Source organism: Portunus trituberculatus, chromosome 47 (assembly GCF_017591435.1).
Source record: "Portunus trituberculatus isolate SZX2019 chromosome 47, ASM1759143v1, whole genome shotgun sequence".
Taxonomy (NCBI): Eukaryota; Metazoa; Arthropoda; class Malacostraca; order Decapoda; family Portunidae; genus Portunus; species Portunus trituberculatus.
In genome coordinates this window covers 34,153,565-34,176,563 of record NC_059301.1, presented here as the reverse complement: position 1 = coordinate 34,176,563, position 22,999 = coordinate 34,153,565, and the positions used below count along the sequence as shown (strand labels likewise).

The 22,999-nt window shown below is 38.4% G+C and overlaps 1 protein-coding gene across 4 annotated transcripts in view; it reads left to right on the top strand.

Moving 5' to 3' along the window:
• LOC123498121 overlaps positions 1-22,999 on the top strand; it is a 129,944-nt gene that overhangs the window by 61,735 nt on the left and 45,210 nt on the right. For all 4 annotated transcript variants that reach the window (XM_045245289.1, XM_045245288.1, XM_045245286.1 and 1 more), the window contains exon 7: positions 12,566-12,652. In XM_045245289.1, the coding sequence (XP_045101224.1) occupies positions 12,566-12,652 (87 nt within the window). The remainder of the gene's footprint in view (positions 1-12,565; positions 12,653-22,999) is intronic.

The following is a 22,999-nucleotide window of genomic DNA, read 5'->3' as shown; positions in this document are numbered from 1 at the left end:
TGTATACAGGCAACCCCCCCTTAACGAAGGGGATACGTTCCTAAAAAACCCTTCGTTAAGTGAAACTTTGTTAAGCGAACCAATTATAACAAGTTTAACCCCTGACTTCAACTTCCATTGAGAGTAAACAAAGCAAGAGTGCATCATAGTACAGTGAAAGGTTTAATGAAAGTAAAAATTATGAAGTTAAACAATTAGGCAGTTTAATTTAAGTCATTATAATGTACACTAATGTATGTATGTACGTAACTTTATAATGTTGATGATCTTAAATTTATGAAGGGAGGGAAAGTGAAAAGGGAAAGACACTAACTGGCAACCTGTGGAATGTAAACGAAGGGTGCATCATTGTATCACATACAAAACTTGTGTACCACATTTCTACAAGGCTTTCCATTTTATCTATTGTAGAGTCACGAGTTCAGGTGGTTCTTTTAGCTTGCAGGGAAGATACAGTCTCATCAGCCTTCTTAATAGAGTCTTCTGACTTGAAAATAGTAGAGACAGTAGAAGAAGTCAAGATGGTGGTGAGTTTTCTCGCCTCTCGTGTCTATGAATGATATCCAGCTTCACTTCGAGAGTAAGAAACTTCCTGGTCTTCTTAGCAACGCTAGGCGACATTGCAGGGCATTTTGGTGGTAAGTTGAGCGAGGGAAGACGAGCTGCTGCTGACGCTGTTATTGTTTTGAACGAAGGGAGTGAGTGGTGCGCGTGTTGTCGACTAGAGGCGCTGGTGTATTCAAAAGCCTGTCAGCTTGCGTCATACGGCAGTGCTTTCAAACTTGGAAAAAATTACCTGGATAAAACTTTGTTAAAGCGAGTTTGGTGTTCGTTAAACAAACAGATGGTAGTAAAATTAAACCTTCATTGTAACGAAACTTTGTTGTGTGAACCTTCGTTAAGCAGGGGTTGCTTGTATTTCTTTTCCTTCAGCCCAAAAATTAAGATACATTTCCTCTTATCCACTGTAAACCCCTCTAAATCTTGTTTTTCCTTAATTACATGTAAAACAAAGTCCTTTGTCATTTCCTGAATTTGCTTCTTTACTACCTCTGAAAATTTTACTTTTTCCTCTTTCTATTCCTGTTTCCAGGCATTTCGTAATTCCTCCAATTTGCTTTCACCTATTCCATTCTCTACTTTATTCTCCCAATCATGTATTTTTCCCTGTAGGCTCCTTAAGGATTCTTCATAATTGCAACATGTATATCATTTTGTTACTTTATCTCTTGCATCTGCTCCTTCATCTCTTGATTAATTTCTTTTACTTTCTCACATTCTTCAAGTCTCACTTTTAGTTCTAAGTTTTCTTTTATTAACTTATGCTTTTTTCCATCATACCTGACATCACTTCCTTCATGTATCTCATCTCCCTTTACATGTTTATCAGCCTCCTCATATTACCTCTTTCCTCTCTAAATCCAGAAAAATCCTTGTCTATGTTATGATCACCCAGTCTCTTCAGGCCAAGTGGTGTTTCAATAAACTTTTGGTTTCCAAAACATGGTGATTGTTTTGAACCCATACGTTCTGCAGCACCACCTAGTTCCGCCTCTTCCTTCATTTTTCGCTCTATACAATATCTAAATCTTGTTTATTTTGGAGACAGAACCCTATGTCCCCCCTTCCTTCCTGTACATACAGTCAAGGTCAGGTTCCAAGGCCTGTTGGACTGCTTTGTGTGTGTATTTACCTATTTGTATTTACCTATTTGTGTATTACAGGGCCCGAGCTAAGCTCTCTGTGACCTGTCTCCTTGTCCATTCCTGTCATATCTCTCTTTCATATGATAGACACACACCGCGTCAACGACATCACTGCTCAGTTTATTCCACTTATCAATGCTACGATGCTGGAAACTGTATTTTCTCACGTCATTTAGACAGATGTCCTTTATTAGCTTTTTTCCATGTCCTCGGAGATAATTACTTGTGGTCACCTTTATCAACTCTCTGTCCAGTATGTCAATCTTGTTCACCAATTTATACATAGTTATCATGTCTCCTCTTGTTCTTCTCTCTTCTAATGTGGTCAGCCGCAGCTTCCTCAGTCTTTCCTCATAGTCTAACTCCCTGAGTCCTGGTACCATCCATGTTGCCAGCCTCTGTACTCTTTCCACCTTCTTCACATTTTTCTTCATATGCGGTGACCAGACACATGATGCATATTCTAACTGGGGTCTTATTAAGGTACATAATATCTTCTTCATCATTCCTTCATCTAGGTAGTGGAATGCAAGGCCAATATTTTGAAGCATGTTGTATGTTTTCCAAAAAATCTTGTTAATGTGTTTCTCCGGTGACAAGGTGTTTTGCACGGTTACTCCTAAGTCTTTCTCCTCATTGGTCTCTTTAATTTTATCATCACCCAGCCTGTAATCCCTGTTTGGTCTGTATCTACTTCTTCCCATTTTCATAACATGGGTCTTGTCTATATTAAATTCCATCTGCCACTCCTTACTCCACTCATATATTATATATTTTATCAAGATCTTCCTGTAACTTGTTACAATCTTCCACATTCTTTACTCTCCTCATAATTTTATGTATCGTATGCAGACATGTTCATGTAATTGTCAATTCCTACTGGCATATCATTAACATAAATCAAAAACATGATGGGACCCAGCACTGACCCTTGTGGAACTCCACTGGTTACCTTCTTCCACTCGGACTTCCTTCCTCTCACCACTGTTCTCATTTCTCTTCACATTAAGTAATTTTCCATCCATTTTGCTAGTTTATCATTTACTCCTCCAATCATCTTTAGTTTCCACATCAGTCTATTGTGTGGTACTTTATCAAAGGCCTTTCTCAAGTCCAGGTAGATAGCATCCACCCATCCCTCTCTATGTTGTAGTATGTCAGTCACTCTTGAATAAAAACATAATAAATTGGATACGCACAATCTTCCTTTTCTGAAACCAAACTGCCTTTCACTCAGAATGTTTTCACTTTCTAGATACTCACTCCACTTAGCTTTAATTACTTCTTCACATACCTTGCACAATATACTAGTCAACGATACTGGTCTATAATTTAGCGGTTCCATTCTACTACCATTCTTATATATAGGCACAATGTCAGCTCTTTTCCACTCTTTCGGGACTAATCCTGTTCGTATGGAGGTTTCCACAATATCAAATACGGGTTCAACAATTGATCCTTACATTCATTTAGCAACCTCCTAGATATGCCATCAGGCCCCATTGATTTATTAATATCCAGATTGCTTATAATTTTCCTTACATCTTCCTTAGTAACCATGATGTCCTGCATTTGCTTTATTTCTGTAGGCCTTCCTCCCATAAAATGCTCCTCCTTTGTAAACACTTTGCAAAAATTGTCGTTCAAAATTTCAGCTATATCTCCAGCATCTTCATATACTTCTTCCCGTTTTTACCTTTTCTATTGCCTCCCTTTTATTTAGTTTTCCATTTATGAATTTGTAAAAAACTTTTGGGTCACTATCACAGATTTCCACCACCCTCTGTTCATATTCCTTCTGTGCTGTTCTCCTTACTTCAACATATCTATTCCTTGCTGTTTTGTAGACTTCTCGTGATAATACATCACTGTTTTTCTTAAGTTTCTTCCATGCCTTTTCTTTGTTCTTTTTTGCTTCTTCACAATTTCTATTAAACCACTGTTTATTATTTAAAGTTCTCTTTCTGTGATATGGCACAAACTTTTTCACAGCAGAGTTATACAAATCAATAAATTTATCATATTTCAATTGCATGTCCCTTTCCTGGTATACCACAGACCAGTCAATTTCATTAAAGAACTCCCTTATATGGTTACAATTTGCCCTAATATTATTTAATTTTTACTCCCTGCATTCCACAATCTTATTCGTGCTTGATTCCGTATCCAGCTCAAAGCTTAGGACATCATGATTGCTTCTCCCCAAGGGACATTTATGTTCAATTTCCTCTTTTAGAGAGATGCCCTGGTAAATACCAAATCCAACCTTGCTGCAACATCTTGTCCCCTGCACCTTGTTGGTGATCTCACCCACTGTGTCATCAAGTTATTTGTTGCTACCTTTAACAATTCCTCTGCCCACTCACCACCGTTCACCACTTCGTAGTCTTCCCACACTATTTCTTTGCAATTAAAGTCTCCGACTATCATCACTCTATCCTTTCTGATGAGTTCTTGCTTCATTCTGTCTAGAGTATTTCTCATCACCATTTGGTACTGTTCATATTCCCAAGCACTGGTTCTGGGTGGTATGTATACTGTTATAATATGAATGTCCCTCTTGCCATCTGTTATAAGCATACTTATTACTTCCTCATTTCTCTTACTATAGTTCATCTCCTTCACTATCAGATCTTCCTTAGTAAGAACCATTATACCACCACCTCCTTTATTTTTTCTATCATTTCTCCATACTTTGTAGTGTTTTACAACAAACCAGTCTAACTTTATTTCGGGCCTTAGCTTTGTTTCCACTACACACATTATGTCCGGTTCGTTATTTCTTAGGTAATCCATACATTCTAGCCTCTTAGACAGAAATCCATCTATGTTCGTGTAAGTCACTTTTATTCCATACCTAGTCTCATTCTTCCATGTAATGCCTATTCCGTCTATTTTATCCACCACTTCTTTAGCCTCCCATTTCTCATCCTCCAAAAAAACTTGGTCTTTTCCTCCTCTGTTCTTTCGTCATTCCTCTCCTTCACTTCAGTTACAAGCTCCTTAATTTTCATTCGCTCATCTTGTGACATATTTCTTATTATGTAAATTGTTTTGGTTTCCTCAGAGTCCTTAAGTTTCCAAGCCCTCCTCAACAAGGCCTCTGCTGCCACCTGAGACTTTAATTTTAATTTTAATGGTCTATTCTTGCCTTCCTTAAAAGCTCCCAATCTCACACTTTCTTCTACCTCAGTATATAGGTCCTCTTCTTCCACAGAGATCTTGTTCAGTAAAGACTTAATCCTGTCATTTTCCTTATCCCTCCTGTCCTGCCAGTTCCTGTAAGTTTCTTCCCTTAATCCTATTATGATCATACATTTTTTCTTTTCAGCAATATCTCTCACCACATACTCATTTTTCTTTAGTGCCTTTACCATTTCCCTCTGCGTAACCCCTTTATTTTCCTCTTCCTGCTTTTTTACTATCTCCCTAAATGACCTTTGTACCTCCTGATGTTCATGGTTCACTTCTTTCATCCTGGTATCAATTAGATTAAGGCATTCCTCCTTCCTCAAGTCCCCTTCGGATATTTTCATCTCCATTTCCATGAGTTTAGCCTTCATCTCTTCACATTGTTTCCTTAGTTGTTGGTTTTCTTTCTCCATCTCTACTTTTTCCTTCAATAGCTCTTTATTCGCTAACGTTAACAAATAGATCTCTTTTTTTAACGAATCATTCTCGGCTAGAACTCTATCCAGTTTCTCTTCTATGGACAAAATATTTAGGAACTTACTTTCCAGTGCCTGGATTCTTGCATCCATATCTAATTTCTCCAGTCCTTTTGGCGTAGTTATAAAACCTTCAAAGTCTCTGGCTTGTCTAGACGCCATTTTTGTTATCGTCAGCTGATTACGGCCAAAACAATCACCGCCCACACTCTCCTCTCAGGGATCACTCTCCATATCCCTCATTTTCAACACTAAGCGACAGTAGGACATTAACAGGACACTAACTTAGAGTTACCCGGGCCCTGTAACACCATAGGTATTTTCCTTCTTCCCGTCCGCAGCCGAAGACGAGCCGTCCTCTCTCAGCGACGGCAACGTGTGTGTGTGTGTGTGTGTGTGTGTGTGTGTGTGTGTGTGTGTGTGTGTGTGTACCTATTTGTATTTGTATTTACCTATTTGTGTATTACAGGGCCCGAGCTAAGCTCTCTGTGTCCTGTCTCCTTGTCCATTCCTGTTATATCTCTCTTTCATTTGATTGACACACACCGCATCAACGACATCACTGCTCAGTTTATTCCACTTATCAATGCTACGATGCGGGAAACTGTATTTTCTCACGTCATTTAGACAGATGTCCTTTATTAGCTTTTTTCCATGTCCTCGGAGATAATTACTTGTGGTCACCTTTATCAACTCTCTGTCCAGTATGTCAGTCTTGTTCACCAATATATACATAGTTATCATGTCTCCTCTTGTTCTTCTCTCTTCTAATGTGGTCAGCCCCAGCTTCCTCAGTCTTTCCTCATAGTCTAACTCCCTGAGTCCTGGTACCATCCTTGTTGCCAGCCTTTGTACCCTTTCTACCTTCTTCACATTTTTCTTCATATACGGTGACCAGACACATGCTGCATATTCTAGCTGGGGTCTTATTAAGGTGCATAATATCTTGTTCATCATTCCTTCATCTAGGTAGTGGAATGCAAGGCCAATATTTTGAAGCATGTTGTATGTTTTCCCAAAAATCTTGTTAATGTGTTTCTCCGGTGACAAAGTGTTTTGCACGGTTACTCCTAAGTCTTTCTCCTCATTGGTCTCTTTAATTTTCTCATCACCCAGTCTGTAATCCCTGTTTGGTACTGTATCTACTTCTTCCCATTTTCATAACATGGGTCTTGTCTATATTAAATTCCATCTGCCACTCTTTACTCCACTCATATATTTTATCAAGATCTTCCTGTAACTTGTTACAATCTTCCACATTCTTTACTCTCCTCATAATTTTAGTATCGTCCGCAAACATGTTCATATAACTGTCAATTCCTACTGGCATATCATTAACATAAATAAAAAAACATGATGGGACCCAGCACTGACCCTTGTGGAACTCCACTGGTTACCTTCTTCCACTCGGACTTCTTTCCTCTCACCACTGTTCTCATTTCTCTTCCCATTAAGTAATTTTCCATCCATTTTGCTAGTTTATCATTTACTCCTCCAGTCATCTTTAGTTTCAGGCACACACCACACACCGGGACAACAAGGTCACAACTCCACAATTTACATCCCGTACCTACTCACTGCTAGGTGAACAGCGGCTACATGTGAAAGGAGACACACCCAAATATCTCCACCCGGCTGGGGAATCGAACCCCGATCCTCTGGCTTGTGAAGCCAGCGCTCTAACCACTGAGCTACCGTGTGTGTGTGTGTGTGTGTGTGTGTGTGTGTGTGTGTGTGTGTGTGTGTATATTTACCTAGTTGTATTTTATAGGGTTCGAGCAGGGCTCATAGTGTCCTGTCTCCATATCTCCATTTATGTAGTTTTTCTTTAAAGTTATGCACACTATGTGCTGTGACAATTCTATTATCCAATGCATTCCATTTTTCAACCGTTCTGTATGGAAAACTGTATTTTCCAATATCCTTCACACACTGCCTCATCCTGATCTTCTTTTCATGTCCTCTTCTCCTTCCATCTTCTGTCAACAGCACCAAGTCTTCTTTGTCTATCTTTTCAATATCATTTACTATCTTATACATTGTTATTAGGTGCCCGCATTCTCTTCTATCTTGTAAGGTTGGCAGTCCCATTTCCTTCAGTCGTCCTTCATATGTGAGGTCCTTTAATTTCGGCACCATCTTTTTAGCAATCTTCTGTATCCTTTCCAATTTTCTTATATCCTTTTTAGAGCTCGGAGACCATACCACTGCTGCATATTCCAGCCTTGGGCATATCATGCTTGTGATGATTTTTTTCATCATATCTGTATCCATATAATGAAATGCCACTCTTATATTAGTCAGCATCTTATATGATAGCCCAAATATCTTGCTTGTGTTTATCAGGGCTCAGATTTTCTTGTATGATCACTCCAAGATCTTTTTCCTCTTTAGTCTTTATTATTTGCTCCTCTCCCATCAAATAGTTCCATACTGGTCTTCTACTCTTTCCTAGGTCCATTATGTGGCATTTCTTGGCATTAAACTCCAATTTCCACTTCTTGCTCCATTCATAGATCTTGTTTAAATCTTCCTGCAACAGAAGAAAGTCATCTCTGGTTTTGATAACTCATAGCAACTTTGCATCATCAGCGAATAGATTTATATAACTGTTTATCCCAATGTGAATGTCGTTTACATGAACTTGAAACATAATGAGGGCTAACACTGACCCTTGTGGCACTCTACAAGTTATTTTACTCCAATATGAGTATGCATCTCTGATCACAGTTCTCATTTCCTTATCATTCAAGTAATCTTCGAGCAAGGTTCCACGCAGTCCTCCTATGTACTCTAGTTTCCAAAGAAGTCTTCCGTGCGGGACTTTATTAAAAGCCTTTTTAATGTCCAGGTATACTGTGTCTACCCACCCATCTCTGTTTTCAAGTCCTGCAATAAATCTCAAGTAGAAGCTTAGTAAATTTGATACACATGACTGCCCTGTCCTGAACCCAAATTGTCTGTTCGATATGACGTGCTCCTCTTAGAAATTTAACCCATTTATCTTTGATTATTTATTTCACATAACTTCCCTACGACATTATGTTGGCTCTCTTCCACTCTAGTGGAACTTTCCCTTCATTTATTGAACTTTTAATTATTTCCCAAATTGGCTCCAGTAATTGCTCTTTACATTCTTTTAACACCCAGCCTGATACACCATCTGGCCCCATTGCTTTCCTGACATCAACTTGTCCAGTAATCTTTATGAACTTCAATTTCCTGTAATCCTAGGCAATTCAATGTCATATTAGGTTCTGTGAAGTCATCTTCTTCAATGAAAACCGTTTTGAAGCTCTCATTCATTATTTCACACATTTCTTTCTCTGTTTGCTATGTCTTTCCTTCTTTAACTATTTTTTCAATTGTTTCCTTATTCTTTGTTCATCCTTGCTTTATTCCACTACATCTTTCTCAAACTTTCTTTTTTCCTCTCTCCTTACTCTAATATATGAATTTCTAGTATCTATGTACTGCCGACTATTATGGTCATTTCCCTGCTTTAAAAGTTTCTTCCACGCTTTATCCTTTGCCTTTTTTGCTTGTAAACATCTAGCATTGTACCATGTATGTATTTTTTTCAGAACTCTATAAACAGGAACAAACTCTTTTACTCATTCATTGCATTCCTGTAAGAATATGTCATATTTTTCTTGTACAGTCTTCCTGCTCATAATATTACTCCACTCAATATCAGCAAAATAACTCCTTAGTTTTTCAAAATCCGCTCTTGCATAATTTAATCTCTCTCCTTTATAGTCCTCTCTGTATCTTTTCACATCTTCCTCCTGCATTTGTATCTCTAATGTCACATGATCACTTTTCCCCATTGGACTAAGGTATTGTATGACTGGAGGGGACTAAGGTTTTTTTTGTGAAGACTAGGTCAAGTAACAGTGTTTCCTCTTCCCCCTGTATCTTGTTGACTCTTCTACCCACTGGTCCATTGTATTAACCATAGTCATCTGTAACACTTTCTCACTCCAGCATTGTCCATTACTTCCATCTCTCCCCAGTTTATTTTTTTACAGTTGAAATCTCCAACTAAGAGTATTCTTCTATCTCTTCTTAACATGTTATCTAGATACTTTATCGTCTCTCTTTGCATATCTTTATGCTCTTCTGATCCCCATGTATTAGTCTTTGGTGGAACATATGTAACTATAATTTTTCTCTTCTTCAAATCTTCTGTTCTGATTGTTACTCCCAATGCTTCCACTTTGTCCTCTCCATATTGCACATCCTCCACACAAATGTTATCATGAACCATTATTAGCACTCCTCCTCCCCCTTTATCCTTCCAGTTCCTCCTCCAGGTATTATATCCTTCCTCTTTAAAGTTGACATGTATCTCATTCTTCAGTTTTGTTTCAGCGATACACATTACATCTGGCTTTTTCTCTTTCAAATAGTTCCGAACTTCCAATATACTTGATAATAAACCATCTATGTTAGTATAAGTCACTCTTAATTTATTGCCTTCTCCACGACCTCCTCTTTTTTCCTTAGATACCACTTCTTTAGTCTCATATCCAGAACCCTCTAGTAAAAATTCTTCTTCTCTATCTCTGTCCTTTTCTCATTTTTTTTCTTTAGCCTCACTTCTTAGCACTTTTTCCTTTTCCCTTTCCTCTAAGTTCATATTTTTTTTATCCATATTTCCTTGTGATCAACATCATCGGCTACCTTCCCTTTTCTAGCCATTATTTCTTCTACAGCCACTTGAGATCTCGTTTTCATATTCATTGGTCTCTTACCCCCTTCAGTGTACCTTCCCAGCCTAACCACTTCCTCCACCTCCTGGTCAAATTCTTGTGTGCTGTCTTGTACCCTTTTGATAACCGTTTTGGCCATTTCCCTTTCTTCACGTTCTCTTGTGAATTTATTTTGATTTTTCTTTTCTCTCATCCCGTAGATCACGAAGCTTTTTTTCTTGTCCACTGCATCCCTCACCATGCTCTCCTTTTCTTTGATAACCTCTATTAGAGCAACTTTTGTGTTCTCCTGAATTTGTCTCTACCACTTTTGAAAATTTGACTTTTTCCTCTTGTTCTTGTTTTGCATTCATTTCTTAGTTCTTTCAATTTGTTTTCACCTAGACCACCTTCTAGCCTGTCTGTAACCCCTTGCTGCACTTTATCCTGCAAGTTCTGGCATGTGGTGTGTGTTTGTGTGTTTATGTACTGTATGTTCTCTCTGTCTCTATCTCTCTTTTATGTAATTTCAAAAGAAGTAGATAAAGAGATATTTGAGAGTACCAATGATAAATAAGAAACTGACTCTTAAACCTTACACAAATTTGAAGTACAGTGGAGACTCAATACTTGAACATCGAAATAGCTGAACTTCTCAATACTTAAAACGCAAAAGTTTGATTTAATACTAAAAAAAATACATGATAATTGATCATCCACACATGTGATTGTAAGCAAAGTCTCCCTGGCCTCTCCCTCCCATCCCTCCACCAGTTGTGATTGCATGATCATCAGAATAACATTCTTGTGCATTTTGTCTGTAGTTTTTCATTTATAAACTTACATTAACATCAAAGATTTATTAGTGGTGATAATGTCTGTGTATACAAAGCTCTATCCTCTCTCTCCTCACAGCTGCCACTGTTCCTTTCTGATACTGTATTACTGGTAATACCAGTAATCTGGTATACAGGATGCTGGTGCGCATCCCTAATCCTGCCACATTCTTGAGAAAAACAACATTCTTCTATGTTTTGTCAGTAGTTTTTCATTTAGAAACTTACAATGGCACCAAAGTGGGTTATCAGTGGTGAAAAAAAAGGAATCTGGTGAGTGTGCAAGTGTTAGTGAGCCACAGCACTCCACTAGTGAATTCACAGGAATCACACCAGGAGAAACCTTACAAAGACGTTTTCATGGATGGTGACTGGTCCTACAGCGACCTCCCTCCTCCTCCCCACCCTTCTCACTTCCTCTTACAAGTTATCCATCACCTACCATCACTTACAGTATGCACAAATCAAAATTATAAAAGAAATACATTGAAATATTTAGAAACTTGAGGTTTTGCTAAGGTTAGAAGGAATTACCTGATTTATAGGTGTTGATAGTAGACTTTTTTGATACTTGAACAGCCATATGGAATGAATTAAGTTCAAGTATTGAGTCTCCACTGTACAAGAAATATATACAATGGTAGCAAATATGAGTGACCAAAGGACATATTTTGTTACATTCTTAATACAGGCAACCCCTGCTTAACGAACGGGTTATGTTCCTTAAAAAACGTTCGTTGTGCGAATTTTTGTTAAGCGAACCAATTATAACAAGCTTGACCCCTGACTTGAACTTCCATTGAGAGTAAACAAAGCAAGAGTGCATCATAGTGCAGTAAAAAGTTTAATGAAAGTAAAAATTATGAAGTTAAACATTTAAGCAGTTTGATTTAAGACTAAGTCATTAAAATGTACACTAATGTATGTATGTAAGTAACTTTATAATGTTGATGCTCTTAAATTTATGAAGGGAGGGAGAGTGGAGTGGGAAAGACACTAGCTGGCAACCAATGGAATGTAAACAAAAGGCACATCATTGTACCGCATACAAAACTTATATACCACATTTCCACAAGGCTTTCCATTTTATCCATTGCAGAGTCATGAGTTCAGGGTTCTTTTAACTTGCAGAGAAGATACGGTCTCACCAGCCTTTTTAATAGTCTGCTGACTTAAAAATAGAAGAGACAGTAGATGGAGTCAAGCCATGGTGGTGAGCAATGCTATTAGTTTTCTCGCCTCCCTCGTGTGTGTGAATAATATCCAGCTTCACTTCGAGAGTAAGAGACTTCCTTTTCTTCTTAGCAATGATAGGCGACATTGCAGGGCTGGTTGCAGAGTGGTTTGGTGGCATGTTGAGCATGAGATGACGAGCTGGTGCTGTACCCTGTTTTCGTTTTGAACTAAGAGTGGGGAAGAGTAGGGGAGTGAGTGGTGCACGTGTTGTCAACAAGAGGCACTGGTGTATTCAAAAGCCTGTCGGCTTGCGTGATACGGCGGGGCTTTCAAACTTGGAAAATATGACCTGGATAGATTTTCATTAAAGCGAGTTTTGTGTTTGTCTTACGAGCAGATGGTAGTGAAAGGAAACGTTTGTTGTAGTGAAATTTCATTGTGTGAATGTTCGTTAAGCGGGGGTTGCATGTAATCTAATGTTGCAGGTGGTGAATGTTAGCCGAGAGGACAGCACAGGTCATATGGTGCTGAGAGTGAGGGATGCTACCAATACCAAGATTGTAACAAAGAAGGTATGTCATTTATCATGGACTCTTTATCTGACTATTTTATCTTCTGTGTGCATGAAAGGGAGTTGATAGGGATAGTCTCAGTGCCTAACAGGACACTCAAGTTACAATAAGAAATTTTACAGAAAAGAATGAAGGTGCTAGGAAGTAGTACAGTTTTTCTGATGGATCAATAAGCCGTGATTTTGAAACTGAATGTTCCTCAACTTTAGTACTTTGCAGATTTCTCAATGCCTTCAGATGTTTCTTTCTTCTTATTGTAATGAAAGGATAATTATTCTTTCTTCAGTGACTCATAGAAGCTAGTGTTGTACTGTTGGCTCCCTACTTGATGGAGCAGTTTTCAAAACCTATATTTGTAACAAAAGTGATATATGTCATTCTTTTTTTCATTTTAGCTGTCATTGGCAAAAACTGCCGCTGACTACTTTCCTTCTTTCCTTCCTCCTCCACATCATCCTTCCTGTCCCTCTTCCTCCCCCCCCCACTCTCTCTCTCTCTCTCTCTCTCTCTCTCTCTCTCTCTCTCTCTCTCTCTCTCTCTCTCTCTCTCTCTCTCTCTCTCTCTCTCTCTCTCTCTCTCTCTCTCTCTCTCTCTCTCATGACTAAACATTTCATAGAAATAAAAGCAATAATAAAAACTCCAACACCAACAGCTGCTTTGTAATGACAGAGCAGTTACTAAATGATGGTGGGGTATAATGTAATGTATGCTGTTGCTTACTCTTACAAGGTCAGCATTTTGTAGTCTTTATGCCCCTTCCCCATTTTTTTTTCTACAGAAGTTAATCCATATACTCAAGGGAATGTTGACCTCTCACCACCCTCTACCTGCTTAAAGTGTGATGTGTGTCTATTTACCTAGTTACATTACAGGGTTTAATGGAGCTCATAGTGACCTGTCTCCATATCTACTTTTATCCAACTTTTTCCTTAAATGTATCTATATTTTCTGCTATTACAATTTTTCAACCGAGCTATTCCAGATGCCCGCAGTACTGTGTGGAAAACTTAACTTTTTAATGTTCCTCAGAGAAACATAGGGAGGCGGTGGCGTAGTGGATAAGGTGGTGAGTATGGGATTGGGCTGACGTCCACGCGTAGGTTCGAATCCCACCAATTTGTTGTGTAGTTTAAAGTTACCTCCTAGTCACCATGATACCCAGGTTCTAGGTGGTTACACTAAAGATGCACTTAGGTGGTGATATGGTCCTTAATATTGGTACAACTATAGATAAAATTGCCTGTACCACTAATGGGTGGAAGCTTGACAGTGCTTCCAAAGCTCTTCAAGCTACCTACAGGCACTATAGGCCAAGGCATGAAAAAAAAAAAGACTTCATGATCCTGGAGTGTCCTCAGGTCCATCTATTTCCATCTTCTGTTAGTGATACCAAGTCTTGTCTGTCTATCTTTTCCATACTGCGTTTACTATCTTTTTCATCATTATTAGATCTTTCATCCATTTATTTTTCAAAGTTGGTAGTCCCATTTCCTTCAATCTTCTTTCATAGAGGAGGTCCTTCATCTCTGGCACCATCTTTGTTGCTGTCGTATGGATTCTTTCTAGTATCCTGATATCCTTTTGCATGTGTGGAGACCACACCACTGCTCTATTCAAATCTGGTTCTTATTGTAATTATGATTTTTCATCATACTCTTATCCATGTAATTGAACACCACCCTGATATTTGTTTGTGTCTTATATGTTGAAGCAAATAGTCCACTTCTGTGTGTGTTTTTCTGGGGTCAGGGTGTGTTGTATAACCACTCCCGGTTTTTTTTTTTTTTTTTTCTTTTCCTTCTTCATTATAACTTTTCACATATTGTATTCCCCTGTAAACCTTCTATTACTTTTACCCATTTCCATCACATGGCATTTCTTATTATTGAATTCTAATATCCATTTTTGGCTCCATTCCCAGATCTTGTCAATATCTTTCTGTAATTCCATACAGTCCTTGTTGCTCTTTATTACTCTCAAGAGTTTTGCATTGTCTACCAATAGATTTATGTAGCTACTCAAGTCCTTGTGTGTATATCATTCATATATATTTGGAGCATTATTGGTGCTGAACAATGTGGTGCACCACTAGTTACTGTGCTATAACTTGATGGGGTATGGGTATCTCTTACCAGTCATACTTTCTCTTCCTGTTACTAGAATCTCATCCAGCTTGAGATATTTTCTTGTATTCCTATGTGTTCAATTTTCCATAAGAGTCTTATGTGGTACTCTGTCAAAAGCCTTTTTAATATCCAAATACAGTTTTTTTACCCATATATCTCTTCTTTGTATCTAATCTATTACTCTTGTATAGAAACTTAGTAAATTTGCTATACACGATCTTCCTTTTCTAAAACCAAATTGGGAGTTATTTGTACTTTCATTTTCCTCCAGATATTCCAGATTTTCCATCCATATTTTTCCTTGATCACAATTTTGTAGATCTTTCCCACAACACCAGTCAGTGACGCTTGTCTATAATTTAGAGGCTCATTCTTTTTGCTTCTTTTTTATGTCAGCACTATATTTGCACTTTTTTACTCCTTGGGTACTCTCCCTTCCATCAATGAGCTGTGATCACATCCCAAATTGGTTCCACCAGCTATTCTCTACATTCCCTCAGTTTCTATCCTGACACTCCATCTGGCCCCATCTTGTTTGTGTGTGTTGTAAAAATGTTTAGATAAGAGAGAGAGAGAGAGAGAGAGAGAGAACATAGGATAGAAAGGATATCAGGTCTGCTGAGAGCTGTTCATATGGTCAGATAACCCTTAAGACATTTGGATCACTGGTATATTTACCTAGTTGTTTATTACAGAGTTCGAGCAGCGATCATAGTGACCTGTTTCTATATCGACATTTATCCACCTTTTCCTTAAATTTCTGCACATTTTCTGCTCCTACAATCTTTTCACTTAATCCATTTCAGATGTCCACCATCCTATATGGAAAACTGAATTTTTTAATGTTCCTCAGATACTGACTTTTCATGTTCTTGGAGTGTTCTCTTATTCATCTATCTCCAACCTCCATCAGTGATACCATGTCTTGGCTATCTATCTTTTCCGTATGGTTTACTAACTTATGCAGTGTTATTAGGTGTCTTCTTTCCTGTCTATCCTTCAAGGTTGGTAATTCTATTTCCTTCAGTCTTTCTTCATAGGGAAGATCCCTTATTTCTGATATCTTTGTAGCAGTCCTTTGTATTCTTTCTAGTTTCTTGATGTCTTTCTGCCTGTATGGTGACCATATTATGGCTGTATATTCTAGTCTAGGTCTTATCATAGTGGTTTTGATCTTTTTCATCTTACTCTTATCCATGTAATTGAATGCCAACCTGATGTTAGTTAGTGTCCTGTATGTTGAAGCAAATAACCTATTTATGTGTCTTTCTGCAGTCAGGATGTTGTGTATAATCAGTCCCAGATCTTTCTCTTCACTCCTTTTCATTTTAATCTCTTCTCCCATTTTATGTTCCTACGTAGGTCTTCTATTACCTTTACCCATTTCCATTATATGGCATTTCCTGGTATTAAATTCTAATTTCCACTTTCAACTCCATTTCCAGATCTTGTCAATATCTTTTTGCAATTCTATACAATCACGAATGTTCCTTATTACCCTTAAAAGTTTTGCATCGTCTGAAAAAAAAAAAAAAAAAATTATGTAGCTACTCAAACCCTCTTTATATCTATCCTTAACATATACTTGGAACATAATTGGTGCCAGCACTGAACCCTGTGGTACATCACTAGTGACTATGCTCCAGCTTGATGGAGTGTCTCATATCATTATCCACATTTCCCTATCTTTTAAGTAATCTGTCATCCAATTTAAGATATTTCCCTTTGTTCCTGCCATGTATTCTATTTTCCATTGGAGTCTTCTATGTGGTACTCTGCCGAAAGCCATGTCAACCCATCCATATCTCCATTGTACTTCATCTGTTACTCTTGTATAAAAGCTTAGTAAATTTGTTATACTTGATCTTCTTTTTCTGAAACCAAATCTGGAGTTATTATTTCATTTCCTTCCAGATATTGTAACCATTTTCTTTAATAAAAATTTCACAGATCTTTCTCACAACACTAGTTAGTGACACTAGTCTATAATTTAGAGGCTCGGTGTTTTTTTCTCCCTTCTGTATCGGGACTATATTACTCTTTTCCATTCCTCTGGTATCTTCCCTTCCATTAGAGAGTTATTGATTAAATCCCATATTAGTTCCACCAGTTGTTCTCTACATTCTCTTCTTTTTTACTTCCACCTATTTTAGTAATTCTCTAATTTGTCATTGGCTGTGCATCCAACTGCGTGATGTCATGCTTGACTTACAGTGCGCCGATATCAAAGCCAGAACACGATAGACGCTTCCAGGGTTTAGATATGTGGCTGCTTGTCAGCGGCTATTTGATGGAGCTGGTGCTTGTGTACATGGGATTGCTTTTTCTGCACTATGGTTACTTAATGTGGCATGGAAGATGTAGCAGCTTTGTGTGTGTTTTTGTGCTCACTGAAACATGTGCAGATCGTAATAATGCAGTGTGCAAAGACATTTAGTGTGGTGTTACCCACAGGCGATTGTTTGGTCGTCAGCGTCTCGTTTACTCTGTCGAATCCCTCTCCAGGGTGGTATTTATTATGGAAATTTACTTTTATTTTCCTTTTGAATTTAAATACCCTGGCCCATTTTTGTATATCTTGTATGACATAACCATCATTCACCTATTTGGTTATAAACCAGGTGAGTTGATGGCAGTATTGTCTCATCCCCAGAGGGAGATATTTACCTGGTCATCAGCTGTTTTCATGATGGCGAGCGAGCAACTTCATAGCTCCTCTACAGGTCCGGCTATGGCAGACCCAGCCACCTTGTAAGGTTGTGTTTTTCACCCAGTAGTAGAGATGATCTTTCTTTCTATGATTTTGTCCCTTCTCAGCCTCTGATGCAGGAGGATAATTCTGCACTTCAGTAGTGAAGGGTATTTTATGAGTTTGGTTAAGGAGAAGGTGAGCAGGTACTCAATGTTTTTGAGGAACAGTGGCACCAGTGGTAAGTGGGAGGCTGATGTGTATAATGTAACCCACTAGTTGTATCACAGGGGTTGTCACATGGTGCATCTGGTGGGGCTGCTTACTCAACTGACTCAAGTTTTGCATGTTGCTGATCTTGATCTTGCTGTGGCAGGTATCTTGTAATTGCTTCAGAGCAAGTTGATTCTCAAGTTAATATGGGGTCATCTATTAGTTCAACAGGGATTTTTCAATGCTTTCCTGTATAGGGGATCTTTGCAATTCTACGGTGTTAGGGCGGTTTTTCATCAGTCGAATCAGCATTTATTCGAATCGTGAAGAAATTTTTCCCATAAGATACTTAAGAATTAGGAGGGATAGGGACTAACCTTCAGCCTAGACCCCCTCAAAACATCACTATAACCTCTCAAAAACACTAACTTAGACTAAATCAATACTATTAAAGGCTTCATTTATATATAACTTATTTTTATTAAAGACATTAGGGTGCTGTACAGTACATTTTTGGAAATACAGTGGAGACTCAATACTTGAATGTCTAAATAGTCGAACGCAAAAGTTCGACTTAATACTAAAAAAAAATACCTATTAGTCGAACGTCCGTCCACGTGGCTGTAAATAAAAAAGGCCTCATCAGTCCTGCCGCCCCATGCACCCCACCAGTCCACCACAACCTGTTTTTCGCTGTCGTAAGAATAACATTCATTCTTCCCACTGCCCCACGCACCCCCACTGGTCCACTGGAGCCAATTGATCCTTCGCTGTAGTAAGAATAACATTGTCCTGTGCTTTCATCCTTCCTGCCGTCCCACGCGCCCCACCGGTTCACTGCAGCCAGTTGATCCTTTGCTGTCGTAAGAATAACATTGTCCTGCGCTTTCATCCTTCCTGCCACCCCACGTGCCTCACCGGTCCACCGCAGCCAGTTGATCCTTAGCCGTTGTAAAAATAACAATGTCCTGCGCTTTCATCCTTCCCGGCACCCCACACACCCCACCGGTCCACCGCAGCCAGTTGAACCATAACATTGTCCTGAGCTTTCTCTGGAGTTTTTTTTTTTTTTTTTCCCCATTTAGAAGCTTACAATGGCACCAAAGAGGCTTGTTACTGGTGAGAATAAGCTTACAAGAAAGAATGTAGTGACAACCATTGAAAGGAAAAAGGAGATTATTGATAAATACAAGAAAAAAGGAAGAATAACCGATTGTACAGCTGAGTACTGTATGGTTAAATCTACAGTAGCCACAATACTGAAGAAGACAGAGCTCATTAAAAGAACTGATGTGGCTATTGATGTGAAAAGGCAATTTAAGCAACCTGCGGCAGTGGAAGAAATGGTAAAATTGTTGATTGGATAAACCAAAAGTGATTCTTTGTCAGAGGGCATAATTTGTGCAAAGGCTAGGCTGTTGCATCGTGATCTTATTTCTGTTACTACATCTGACTCCAATGATGATTTTAAAGCAAGTAAAGGATGGTTTGTGAATTTCAAGAAAAGAACTGGAATTCATTCTGTTGTAATGCATGGCGAGGACGCAAGTGCTGACAGAGTTGCCGCTGAGTGATTTGTGCCTGAATTTAAGAAATTTGTGGATAAGGAGTGCTTAAGCCCACAACAGATCTTTAATTGTGATGAAACTGGCCTAGTTTGGAAAAAAATAAAATACCAAACATGATCCATGTAACAAAGGAAGATAAGTGTTTTCTAGGACACAAGCCCATGAAAGACAGGCCAACCCTGCTTCTGTGCATCAGTGCTAGCGGCGACTGCAAAATTAAACTGCTGCTTTTTTCTAAACCTGGGTTTGGCAATGGCTGTAATGAATTACGTGATTTATAGGTAGCAATAGTCAAACTTTTTAATATTTGAACGGTCATTTGGAACGAATTAAGTTCGAGTATTGAGTTTCCACTGTAAAAACACTTGCAGTGGTCTCGCAGTACTTGTTCCTGTTCTTCCAAATTGTTGATACTGTTGATCTAGGGATACCCATTTATGCTGCAATAACACTGTGTTATACCTGCCTCACACTTTCTTATAAGCTCAAGCTTATCTTTGGAAGGCAGTGCTTCTTAGGGCTGGGGCTGGAGGTGGCTTTCCATCGTCTTGAGTCAGACGAAACACACCAATTTCCTCTAGCATCAATTTTTAGTCCAATTAAGATCTATGGTTTCTAATTAACACTTTTATAATAAAATTCATTTTCTTGTTAATTGGAATGATGCTATAATCTCAAATCAATAGAATCTTGATAAGTAGATGTAAATATATTTGTATATATATATATTTTTTGTTCTAGTGTAGCAGTGAAAAGTAGCTCAGTTGTTTGTTTACATTTGTCTGGGACTGCGACGTTCCAAGGTAGAACTTCTAAGGAACAACTGGCCAAGATGAGCAGCTCTGTTGTTTATGAGTGGACAAAGCTGTCTGAAGAGTTTCTCATAGGTAGCATTAAAGGCCAAAAATAGCAACAGCTTGCTGAGGGTGAAGGGCTGCCATGTTTGTATACAGTTGACAAACGCGACAAAGGCAGAAGCGAGCTTGTGTGTGACGACCAGTGTTGACAAAAGTTGACAGTCTTCAGAAAGTTGACAGAAGTTGATGGAAAAGTGCTAGTGTGATGCACAGGGTAACGTCGGTTTACACTTCCGCCTGGCAGGGTGGCGGCGGATTTTACCGGGTGGGTGGCACTCGAGATATAAATGTTGAATTGGCGAGTCAGTCGGTCGAACCTAGAGGATTGGGTATTAATTAGCTGAGTTCAAATTGGTGATAATTTGAACTGCGAACGGTTGAATCACAATGATCCCCTGTACTTGCGGACCAACACATGTGTTTGTTGGCTGTAACTAGGAGCAGCTTTTGATACTAATGGCCCTGTGTTACAGAGGTTTTGGCCAAGGACACCAGGGCTTATTTACACATGGTTTCTGATGATAGATGAGCCAGACTAATTAATTCAGAGTTTTAGTTCCTCTCTCGGCCCACAGAGTCGCAAGTTGGAGAGCAAGTTACCTCAGACTTCTTCTTTATTAGGAAAGGTACTCATTTATTTTAATCAGATTTGTGAATTCCCATTCCAGTTCAAACATCCTGCCATGATGTTAGCCTATGAAATGTCAATGATGACCTTTGCATGTTATTGCCAATATTTTAATTACTTGACTCAGATAAGGAGTGATCTCATTACTGATAATCTTAGACCTAAGTCTCTAGAAAAGTGTTAAGGGTAAGAACATGACAGATGATATATTGTTTGAGACTAACATTGTTGTCATGATTCAACAGTTTATGCAGAAAAATATTAATCCAGAGATGTTTAAGGTGAAGCAGATCTTCATGTTTTTTCAGCAAGAGTTTAGAGTTCCCTGGGAACAATCCTATCTGTGAAGGGTTTCCAGGAGAGGGGAGGCAAAGGATGAGATCTCTATAATGGAAAATAAGTTTCCTGTTGACTGTGTTTTGTCTTGCTCATTTCACAGTACTAAGGTCTAAGTTGATATCTGTCCTGGGTACATTTACCTTGGTTAACAGCCCAGAGATTTTTTAAAGGAACAATTTAAGTGTTGCCTCATTTTCTGGGGGAATTATCTGGTGTTTCTTGAGTGCAAAACATTGTTTAGCTTCAGGATTTTTTTTTTTTTATGGTTTTCCCTCGTGAGCTTTTTCTACCACCCTTGCAATTTTTTGTCTGGGACATACAAGCAGTTCATGCAGCCATAAACATTTTTTATATGGCAAAATAATGTTAAGATAATTGCAAGTGGTTCATCAGGTTTCTTTTCTAATTCTTTTTCTGTAAAGCAGGGAAATGGAAGTATGATGTTCTTCCTTAATTTGATACGCTTATATGAGCATGTGGGATATCTTACCATGGATTACTGATTATTGTTTCTTTGCATCCATTGACTCAAAAAGTCTTTTTGCTGTTCTGGTATGTGAGCCAGATCATTCATGGTTTTAGAAATTTGTGGAATGGATTATTATGGCAGTTTACTTTACCTCAGTGCTTTTCATCAACTCAGTTTTTTACTAAATGATCACAGGTCCCTTATTTATTTTTTCAGACTTTCAGTTTCCTGACAACAATTTACATTGACAATTGTCTAGTGATGGTAATTCCAAGAGAGATTTTAATTACTGACACTCAATATGTTGGTCTGACCTTGGATAAATTAGATTTTACAATCAACATTTAGAAACCAGATCTAACCAAACTTAGCCCAGTCATACTATAAAATTCTTTGGTTTTGTAATAAATTCCAATAAGGTCATAAAGATTAAGAAGTTTGGTTTGCAGTTATTGCATATGGATGAAATGAGAATCAGAGATCTGGCTGCTTTTATTGACAATGTTGATGCAGCAGAATTTTCTGTACATTGGGTTACCTTGAATTACAAATAATTAGAAGTTCTGAGGAATGAGGCTCTTAAACAAAGTTCTGGTGAGTTTGACACCTTAGTATGTCTGGTTCAGAGAGCAAAGTGGTTATCACGCTGGTGGACAACTTACGTTAATTTTTGTGTGGAATCGATATGTACATCAGCCTCAGTTTTATTCATATCCACAGATGCTTCATTGTATGATTGGGAGGCTTGCACAGGTGGCAATATTACTGATGGCCACTGGGCTGAACATTAGGAAGGTTATATTCAAATTTTGGAATTGAAAGCTGTTCTTTCTTGACTTAGGCTTTTTTGCATAGAAATTTTGCTTTAAATAAAATCGGATAGTGCCACAGTTGTGAACATTAATAATTATGGTAGTATTAAACCACCTTGTTGGACATAACTAAGGAGTTTTTTGACTGAGCTTGTGTGAGGGACATGGATTTATCTGCTGAATGCATCAAAGGTTCTATGAATTGTATAGCTGATTTAGCCTCCCGTGAGAGGGATTTCACCAAAGAATGGAGTTTAATGCCCACTACTTTTAGGGATATTTGCTGGATTTACAGAGAACCTTTTCTGGATCTTTGTCATACATGTCTTGACACTCCACTACCACTTTTCTATTCTTGGCAACCAGATCCTTAGGCATTAGGCACAGATGTTTTTTCAATCTGATGGAACAATGTTTCTCTTTATGCTTTCTCTTCATTTAACATTTATGTTCCGGCGATTGTATATGAACGATTGCATCAGTGCGTCCGTAGCGACGGCGATCGTTCCCGTAATAAAAAATTTTCGTGCCTCATGTTTGAGCTCCATGCGTGGTTTCTCAAGTCAGATGGCGAGTGGAAGTATCTGGCTTCTTTTTCCACCCGTAGTGTTGCCACTAGCTCTGTATATTTAGGGGTAACTAAGCT